Source organism: Dama dama, chromosome 19 (genome assembly GCF_033118175.1).
Source record: "Dama dama isolate Ldn47 chromosome 19, ASM3311817v1, whole genome shotgun sequence".
In the NCBI taxonomy this organism is placed as follows: Eukaryota; Metazoa; Chordata; class Mammalia; order Artiodactyla; family Cervidae; genus Dama; species Dama dama.
Genome location: NC_083699.1, coordinates 47,609,366 through 47,619,366, shown reverse-complemented (window position 1 = coordinate 47,619,366; position 10,001 = coordinate 47,609,366). Strand labels below are relative to the sequence as shown.

At 39.5% G+C, this 10,001-nt stretch overlaps 2 protein-coding genes across 7 annotated transcripts in view; one reads left to right on the top strand and one right to left on the bottom strand.

Annotated features, from left to right (window-relative positions):
• Positions 1-1,107: 1,107 nt before the first annotated feature.
• On the bottom strand, positions 1,108-7,680 carry CEP19 (centrosomal protein 19). Of its 6 annotated transcripts, none has more exons than XM_061166901.1 (3): positions 7,304-7,680; positions 4,143-4,339; positions 1,108-3,521 (listed from the first exon to the last, which is right to left on the bottom strand). In XM_061166901.1, the coding sequence occupies exons 2-3, from the start codon at positions 4,270-4,272 to the stop codon at positions 3,160-3,162; spliced, it is 492 nt and encodes a 163-aa protein (XP_061022884.1). In that variant the 5' UTR covers positions 4,273-4,339; positions 7,304-7,680; the 3' UTR covers positions 1,108-3,159. The 6 variants fall into 6 exon arrangements, with proteins under 6 accessions (XP_061022884.1, XP_061022885.1, XP_061022886.1 ...); XM_061166902.1 differs by having other exon boundaries at positions 4,143-4,342; positions 7,395-7,680; XM_061166903.1 differs by having other exon boundaries at positions 7,395-7,680.
• Positions 5,421-10,001, top strand: part of PIGX (phosphatidylinositol glycan anchor biosynthesis class X) — a 25,685-nt gene continuing 21,104 nt past the window's right edge. The window contains exons 1-3 of the mRNA XM_061168026.1: positions 5,421-5,463; positions 7,401-7,453; positions 7,537-8,005. Coding sequence (XP_061024009.1) covers positions 5,421-5,463; positions 7,401-7,453; positions 7,537-8,005 — 565 coding nt within the window. The remainder of the gene's footprint in view (positions 5,464-7,400; positions 7,454-7,536; positions 8,006-10,001) is intronic.

Sequence of the window (10,001 nt, the reverse complement as noted above, 5' to 3'; positions counted from 1 at the left end):
CAGAGCCATCTAGGAAAGCTAATTTCTCTGCAGAGTGGGAATTGAGAGAAAGTGAGGGAAAAATATTCCCATTTCCCTTTTACATTCTGGTATTTGTCTAAAAATTTAAGATAGTGAATATGCATTAGCTTTATAATGGAAAAACACTTAAAAGAACTCAGCAGAAGAATTAGCTTCGAACAAGATACATGGAGGAAAAAACCTGTAACTACTCAGCTCATATGATCTCCCCCTTCTGCCCTAGTTACAGTCCTCTGTTGCACATGTGTTAGTTTTGTTGCTTTGGTTGAACTATGTTAACAACTCAAAGGTAAAAGTTGTGGCTCATTTTGTATTTTTCTAATGCTCTTAGTTTAGTGAACATAGGAGATGTTCTCCATAAGTATAAAAAAACCCAAAACATGGCTTGGGAAATGTGAGGCAGAAGATAGTAACATAATCAAAAGATAATTATTTTGAAACATATGAAAACTTAGTATATGATGTGTATGCTCAGTCAGTCAGTCGTTGTCTGACTCTTTGTGACCCCATGGACTCTATCCTGCCAGGTTCCTCCAACCAGAGGATTTTCCAGGTAAGAATACTGGAGTGGGTTACCATTTTTTTCTCCAAGGGATCTTCCCAACCCAGGGATCAAGCCCACATCTCTTGTGTCTCCTGTTTTACTAGGCAGATTCTTTACCACTGCGCCACCTGGGAAGCCCCTAGTATATGATAAAGGATGCATTTCAAGTCAGTGGAGGGAAAGATAGGTAAATCACTAGATAATGGTGTTGGTATTGTTGGATAGGCACCTGGAAAAAAGTAATCTTATATTTTACAGCAAAATTAATTCCTGTTTAGAAAAAATCATGGGATTAAAACAAAAAGTCTTGGAGTGAAAAATTCCTTTTTATATATGACACAAAATGCAGAGGCATACAGAAAAATATTGATCAATCGAACTTGAAAAATTCTTTCTGGAAAAAATATCATAAAGTGAAAAAAAAAACACATGACAAGGTGGAAATATCTGCAACTCATATCATAGATCATGGACTACTTTCCTTGATAAATAACTTTTTACAAATCCATAAGAAAAAGACCAGTAATCCAACAAAAAAATGAGTGAAGGATGTAACATTTTTTATTTCATTAAAAAAAGGCTTATCTCATAGTGTATGAAGTCACTCAGTCTCACTCATCATAAAAGCAATGCAAATTAAAACTATGGAGATACCACTTTTAAATTATAAATTGACAAAGATCAAGTTTGATAACTCTTTCGGTGACTGTGTAGGGAAAATAGGTACTCCTATATGCTGCTGATAGTTTAAATTGCTACAACCTTACTACAAAAATATACTTACTGTGCATTGATAAAATACACTCCACCTCATCTCCTACCATTTTTTCTTTTGTTCAATCTGTTTTAGCCACACTAGCCTCTTTACTCTTCCTCAAATATATCAAGCACACTCCAGCCCTGGGGACCTATGTACATCCCATTCTCCACTACCCCTGATACACACATCAATTTTTCCTTACCTCCTTCAAGCCTTTGCTCAAATGTCACCTCTTCAGTGAAGCCTTCTGACAGGACTGAAGTCCCTGTCAAAAACAGCGGCACCCATACCATCATTCTCTTTTTACCCTGTTTTTAACTCTGAGCAGTCATCATATGACATTATTCTATGTATATTTATCGTCTCTCCCCTCCAAGTAAACTGTAGTTTATCAAAGGCTGCACCCTCAGACTCTTGAACAGTAGAGGCTCAGCATGTTGTAAGTGCTCATTAAGTACTGAATGAATGAACGGAACTCTTTGGCAGACAATCTAGCAGTATCTATTAAAATTCCGGATGCGCAAACCCAGCAATTCCCCTCCAGGTGTCATTTACAGGTCTGCAAGATGCAGAATGTAGAAGGTTATTTACTGTGGTACTGTTTGTAATAGTGAAAGGGGAAAACAACCCAAGGCCAACTTTTGAAGTAGATCATCTATATCTAAAACAGTGAAGTAACTGCAGTTAAGGTAGGATCTCCAGCTCTGAAAGTTCTTTTGCTCCCTTTGGCAAATAAACATTTGAGACATTGCCATTTTAAATCCTTGGTGATAGCACTATAAGAATGATCTTTTAAATGAGACTTTTAATGTTAAAGAGAGTAGGGATGGACAGGTAGAAAGAGTAATTTTTATAACTTTATTTAATGAGTACTAATTTCCTTGCAGAAAAGAGAGGACTTCTACCAATTAAATAATATTCTAATATGAAAAAAGATGTATCTTTACATATATAACTGTGTACAACAAAGATCTCTTTGTAGATACAAACTCATGTATAGGCCTAAACTGGCAGTACTTATGTTCCTTTATTATGGGTAGCCTTCCCATTTTATGAACAAACTCTTATTTATGAGAAGAGGTTCAGGTTTCAGAATGTCTTGAGTATATATTTCCTGATACTAGGGCAGGGAGAGGGGCCAGAATTCCCCTGCTGTCATTCGAATTATATCCATTTGCAACCACAGAGCATTTTACAGGGGTTCTCATCTACTCCAGAGTTAAATACATATAAAGACAATATATACAGGATAATCCCCTAGTAATCATCATGTCCTCCAATATTATCACATTATAATTTGCTTACTGTTCCTCAAATAAAAAGCTCTAATTTCTATGTCTTTCCCAATCCCCCGCAACATCCCTTTTTCCTCCCAATTTCTCTAATCAGGAATCCTACCTAAGCTTCTATCCAAATACTACCATCTCAAGGGCCAGCAAAATACCATTTTGCCACTGAAGGACAAAGTCCTTCCTGACTATTCTACCCTACGGTATCCTAGGTTCTTATCCTCTCCAGCCTTTATCAAGCATTTGGAACTAATATTTTTGCTGCCTAATACCATTAAATTAGTTTTTCACAAGCTTTTGACTTATCTTCCAATTAGACTATAAGCTCATTAAAGGCAGATCCCTATATTTTGTTTTCCTACATTCTACATGCACCTACATAGTAGATGTTATACATATCCTGGTCTGGAAAAGTATCACTGTCAATCCAAATGTGACCTAATACGTACGGTGTTCTTTACGGATTTTTCTACAACCAAACTATGGTCTTGTATAAATATGCATTTTCTACTACTCAATAATTTTTTTTTTCCAGTTTTTGGTTATCAGAACTCTTCAGCTGACTCTGTGTCCCAGCCACAGGACTGTAGCTGTTCATCCTGTGGAAACTCCACTTCAATATCATAGACAAAATTTGGATCATCCTTCTTCTTCTGATTTTTCTCAAAAAGTTCATCCATGATGCTCTTCCTTTTGGCAAGCTCCTTGTCATCTAGTTTGTTCAGGTCTTCCTCAGGATCAGTGGTTGTTTCCCGTTGAATCTGTTCCATTGTTTCTGCCAGACTCTGCCCCCACAAGTTACCTCGTAAAAAGCTGAATAACTTCTCTAGCTGCTTCAGGGATACCTGTTCCAGGTAACCCTTGTGTCGTGGATTATTCTTTAATTGTTCAGCAGCTCTGCTGCAATCTAGGATCAAGAAACAAAACTATTGTAACACACACAACACCACAGACTACTGAGGCCCCACAAATTACTGAAAGCATTACCTATCATTATAGTCAAGTAGCTAAGTGGCTTTTGGGAATGAATTAAGTTACAGACCTATTTCTTTACATCCAGCTTTGAGTGTAATGGGGGAAGGATCGATATATTTTTTATTTCTGTAACTTAAAATCACTTTGAGGAGATGTTAAGTACTTCCAACTGAAGAAAATGTCTGAGAAGAAAAAGTAGTATTACAGCTTTAGATATTAGAATTGGTACTAAGGAAATATCAAGACTACAAATTAAAAAACACATTTGGAGGAGGAGAAGGGAATTAATATTATTGAATAATGCTATCTCATTTAACTCACACAGCTGACCTGAAAGGGTGGGATTATCAATTTCCTTTAACAGATTAGGAAATTGATGCTCACCAAGATTAAGTAATTTAGCCAAATTTACACACCCACCCTAACAGCCATGACTTAAACCTTGGTCTGTCTAACTGAAGGCCATATCACTACATTACATGAGACTCAAATCGTTCTTATAAACTGACTCAGGTAATATTTATGATAAGAGGCAAGATAAAACATAAGATACCTGAATACTTGGAAAAGTTTCGGACTGGCATGATGCGCTGGCGACTTTTCCCCTTCATTTCATTCTCGTAGATTAAGATAATAGCCGGAGGCTGGAACCTAATTCCACATTTTTTGGCAGTGCACAACATTCTCACATACACTTCATGGTAAATCAGAGGAAATCTGATGACAATGTGTTAGTCACATAATGACTTCCTGCTAAAGGGGAAAAAAAGTTAAGTGTTGGGTAAATCACATCCCTCCCTGCTTTTCCTCCCCGGTAAATCTGGCTCTAGTCCAGTTCTGGAGATACATGGTCAGTTCAAGCTCAGTATTTCAAGAGCTATCTTGAAAGTTCAGTTTGGCCCTGGGTTATCCTTAATCTGTAGAATCCCTGGTTCATTGAGGGATGTAGGCTGGTTCACACGAGCCTAAAATGCAATTCAGTTTGGATCTGTTAGTGCACTGTACTTTTAACCAAAGACTGTAGGAACACCTAACTCAGCCCAAGAATCAACTTACAGGATCTTTTTTTGTTTACCAGTTAAACAAGTATGTACAAGCACCCTCAATGTCAAGGTACTAAGAGTTTTTTAAATCTTTTTAATACATTATGTCCTGAGAGGTTCCCCAGACCAGACCTCCCCTTCCTGTACTTCCCCAATCATTCTACTCATTGAGGTGTTTTTTGTTTGTTTGGTTTTTCACTGCACTGGGTCCTCATTGCAGTGTCTGGGCCTCTCTCAACTGCAGTGCACAGGTATGTAGGTGCTTAAGTTCCCTGACCAGGGAGCAACCTGCGTCTCCTGCATTAGAAGGCAGATTCTTAACCACTGAACTGGCAGGGAAGTCCTTCATTGAGTTTCTTGCCTTTTTTTTCCTCATTGAGTTTCTGGTAACTATTTATTTAATCACTTATTTTTCCCCTTCTATTCTGTATGCTCCTTGAGGGCAGGAAACATGTCTAAAGTTCACCACACTATCCCCAATACAATATCTGGATTAGGTATTCCATTGTTTGATTCAGTGTATTAAAAGAAGACACAGTCCCTGTACATTCTCTAAGTGTTGACAGTCTAGAAGTCTGATCAAGAAGGCAGACCTGATGCAGAATCAGCCTTCACATTTTCAAGGCAATAAAGCTTATATGGCTTTTATTTCAACTTATTTGTCTCACTACATGATGTTTTTTCACTTACAAGAAAAAGTCATTTTAAATGTTAATATTTTTCATTCCCTCTTCCCTGCTCTCAATGCAAAAATATACTTAATTATAGGGAATGCTTTAGATGTGACTATGGTATTCTCAGGAAGATCTGCAAATGTCAAAGAACCTAGAGGTAAAGTAGCAAAGGGATGACAGCTTCATAAATTCAGTTCTGCCAGAGAATCACAATAGAAACAGGGTTACTTAATAGATGTTTATTGTAGAGTTGGGGGTGGGGGGGAAGAAACATACAAAATAATAAGCATCCCTGACTCCTTCAAGTCTTTTTTCTAGGCATAGTTTTAGTGTGTTTTTATATTGATACATACTTTTTCCTGCCTTTTAAATTTTTAAGAAATTTATTTTGCTGAAGTATAGTGAATTTACAATGTTGCATTAATTTCTGCTATATAGCAAAGTGACTCAGTTATAAACATATATACATTCTTTTTTATATTATTTTCCATTATGGTTTATCACAGGATATTGAATATAGTTCCTTGTGCTATACAGTAGGACCTTATTATCCATTCTATATGGCAGTTTGCATCTGCTAATCTCAAACTCCCAATCATCCCTCCCCCAAACCCCTTCCCTCTTCGCAACCACAAATTTGTTCTCTATGTCTATGAGTCTGTTTCTGTTTTGTAGGTAAGTTCATTTGTGTCATACTTTAGATTTCACATACACTGTATTACATGGTATTTGTCTTTCTCTTTCTTACTTCACTTAGTATGATAATCTCTAGGTCCATCCATGTTGCTTCAAATGGCGTTATTTAATTCTTTTCTATGTCCTGTCTTTTAAATTTAACAACCCATGTAATTTTGTCTTTAAATGCAAACTTAATGTCTTTCTAAAATGCAAACTTATATTATGACTGCAAATGTTTTGTTCTATGGATATACCATATCTATATTATTCAGCTCTTACTGTTGGACTGAGAATTTTTACTCCTAGGAAATGGATCATATATAAAGAACAGCTTTGTCAAATTACTGTGTTTTGTCTCTCATTTGATGCAGTGATCCCATCCCACCCTTCTTTCTTCTTTTCCTTCTCCTCCTCCTTCTCCATCTCTTTCCTTCCCTTCCTTTTCTTTTTTTTAAACAAATACTTCTCCCAGTTCGCCTCAGTAAAATTTGTTAGTAAACTTTCTAGAAGATCCTAGTGAGCACAGTATACATTCCACACACTCATGTGACTGTATTAATAAATAATGCATGCAAGTGATGCTCAATAATGAAGTTTTATGACTACACTCTTTCCTTTTTTTTAAAAAAACTAAAGTTTTATTTTTACTAAAGTATTGTTTGTATTCTGTTTAAACTGTAACATAATTTTATGAGGCTCATAATAAAGAACTGCTGTCCTCTCCCCGTCCCCGTTCCATAGGTAATCAGTTTCAATTCTTTTAAATATTTCTTCCAAAATCTCTCTCTATATTTCTTAACAGCATGCTTATATTGCTATATTGAATTTTAGGTAGTATCCAGGTGGCACTAGTGGTAAAGAATCTGCCTGACAATGCTGAAGACACAGGAGACACGGGTTTGATCCCTGGGTCGGGAAGATCCCCTGGAGAAGGAAATGGCAACCCACTCCAGTATTCTTGCCTGGAGTATCCCATGGACAGAGGAACCTGACGGGCTACAGTCCATTGGATCGCAGAGTCAGACACGACTGAAGCCATTGAGTTCTGACATCTCTCGTCTTTAAGACATCCATCCTAGGGCTCTCCGTTCTGCTCCAATCTGCACCTGATACTCTCCAGGTCTGCTTACATATTCAATTCATGAAGACAGACGACACATTTACCAAGTTTTTCTTCTAGACATTAATACTTTCCTCCCCAGGGATCAATGACTGGCATATCTTGCCACACAGCATCTAAGAATGTACGGATTTTGCCATCAGGTAGACGATCCTCTCCCTATCCATGCCCCCCACTAGTGTAAGGCTGACTATCTTACCCATAGAGAAGTACAGAAAATGCATCTTCTGCAGGTCAACGTCTAAAACTTGTCCACCAACCGTAGTGCACCTAGGAGCACTTAATTTCACCTTAAGGCCAGGCCAAGCCTGGAGCTGCAGAAAAAGACGACAGCCACCGCTTCGCAGACGTAACTGTAGGGTGAATTCTCCGACAGGAAGATCGCATCGGCAAATACCTGGAAGTGGAGGAGAACGCCGGGAGCTCGGCTAGGCGGTTCCCAGGACAGCGTGCGGGGTTCGGTGTCAGACTCGGGGTCCACGGAGCGGTCCCCAGAGCAACAGCTCTAGTGCACGTCACTGCGCTTGCGCCACTCCTCGCTCCGCCCCCGACCGTGAGGGCGAAGGGCGGGGCGACGAAGGTGCTGGACTACGGCCTACCGCTACCCCGGAACGTTTAGGGGCGGGGAGCCGGGAAACTACAGGACCGCAGGCGTGCGCGCAGCGAATCTTCCTTCCGGGTCCCAAACTCCGTGACAGTGCGCTCCAGGAGCGGTGTGAACCTTGTGCACGTTCCTCCGATCGCATTTTATCCCCGCGTGCTCTTCTGGGGCGCGCGTTCTCCGGCGTCCTGGCTACCCCAGCGGTGGCCGTCAGGGCAGTGGCCTGGCTGCTTCTCTGGGAGGCGGCTGGATTCACCTGCTCGCCGGCCACAACATTCAACAACACCCACTTCGTCGCCGGTAAGGGGCGGAGCTGGGCCTTGGGAGTGGGGCGGGGTTAAGGTCTGAGAAGGTGGGGAGCACTCGAGGTTCCCGAGACCTCTCAGTTCCCCGCTTTGCAAACGTGCTTCTCGCGACCCTAGAACTGTAGGGTGATAGAAGGAGTTTGAAAACAAAGGCTGCAACTTCCTGCACCTCCCACCGCCCCCGCCTTCATTCTTTGTGACCAGTCCTGGTTCTCTGGAGAGGCAGGCTTTGTCTTTCTGAGGAGCACTGTTACTAAAACGTTGTAAAGTACAGCCGTGAAACATTTTGGGGTGCTCTTGGGATGCGAAACTTCTGACCACTGCGGGACCAACAAAGCCTAAGTGCTCTGTGAGGTGTGAGAACCCCAGTCTAGAATACCTACACTCGGGGAGCGTGGAAAGGGGAGGACGACTAATTTTGTTTCACAAACATGTTTGATAATAAACTGGATTGGGTTAGGGTTTCTTTATGACTCCGGGCTGGGTGAGTGAGTCGCTTCACTTCTTTGTGCTCAAGTTCGTGGGCAGAAGTGCTCAGCTAGATGCTGTGAAGCCAGCCGTCGTGGAGCTTGCAGTGTAGTAGGGGAGATGGGTACGTGCAGTAGTAGTTACAATCAAGTGATAACGTGTGGTAGGGAAAGAAAAGTCAGTCCACACACACCAGGAAAACCAGTACGGAAACTGCCTTTAAAGCCAGGATATTAGATTAGTATCTGTCAAGCAGTGCAGTTCTGCTTTTGTGTGTTTATACATTAGGTTCTCAAATTTATTTGAAGAAGGAATTATTAGGCCAAAAATAATTTTCAAACAACTAGGCTTATTGATAACTAATGACTCCACAGCAATTTGTAAAGGGGGTCAATTTCCAGAGCCAATTCAGGGCACAAAAACCAAGTAAAGTAAAATTTAAGAGTAAAAATCTCAAGTGAATTCAGATGCAACAAATTCATTTTGAAAATGATACCTTTGCCTTAAAAATCATAATCTAGTATCTAGTATTTGCTATACTGTTTGTAAATTAGCTTTTCTATCATCCCAAGATAAATGAAATTTACCATTGTCTATACTCCATAGAATTTAAGCCTGTTAATCTGACCTTTTTTTCTAATTTAATTTATAGGCAGATATAAACCCTTCCCCCACCTCTGTTAAAATTAAATATTGAAGAAATGTCTGAATTTTTACAAGAGATATTCTGTAAGTTATTTGTTTGGGAAAGGATGATATATGCTTCTCCAAAGTAATTAAGGATTTTGTTAAATAGCAAGAAGAGCTGAAATACCTTAGGCTTTAAAAGTTGGGCAAATCTTACTTCAGTGACTTACCCAGTTGTATGACCTAGACAGTTAGTATTTATATCAGAGTTTACTCCTGTGTTGGAGAAGGAAGTGGCAGCCCACTCCAGTATTCTTGCCTGGAAAATCCCATGGACACAGGAGCCTGGTAGGCTACAGTCCATTGGGTCACAGAGAGTTGGACACGACTGAGTGGCTTCACTTTGCTCCTGTGTACAAATGGCAGTAATTTTGCTGGCCTGTTTCTCTAGATCATGAAAGTTAAAACACATGTGAAAACCCCAAGTAGAGAATCTGTCATATAAGTATTATTTAATAAATGTTATCTTTCATAGTTTCCCCTTTCCTTCCCTCTCTGGTGTATTTCAAATGTTTCCTTTCCGCTTCATTTTTTGGGGGTCTTCTCAGGAATATATCTAATGGAATTCACAACATACAATAGTGTATGATTTTTCTGCGTGTTTGCTTTAATGTTCTCACGCATTTCCAGCTTTTCAAAATGGAGTAAAATTCCATAGCAAGGTGCCTGGGCTGATTTGGTAATCATTAGTAGCTGAATTTTTAAATTTTATGAAATTGACACTGAGTAACAGTTTTAATGTCTAAATTCCGCATGGAGTCAGATTAGTGAAATTTCGGGTTATTCTAAGTTTATAAAAGAACCCTTTGAACCTTTGAAAAGCCTCCAGTTTTTGT

Bases quoted from the DNA above. Each gene is read 5' to 3' on its own strand.
- CEP19 (XM_061166901.1), bottom strand. From the start codon at position 4,272: ATGTTGTGCACTGCCAAAAAATGTGGAATTAGGTTCCAGCCTCCGGCT. The intron at 3,522-4,142 runs GTATCTTATGTT...TCTTGATCCTAG, and splicing joins AAACTTTTCCAAGTATTCAG to ATTGCAGCAGAGCTGCTGAA.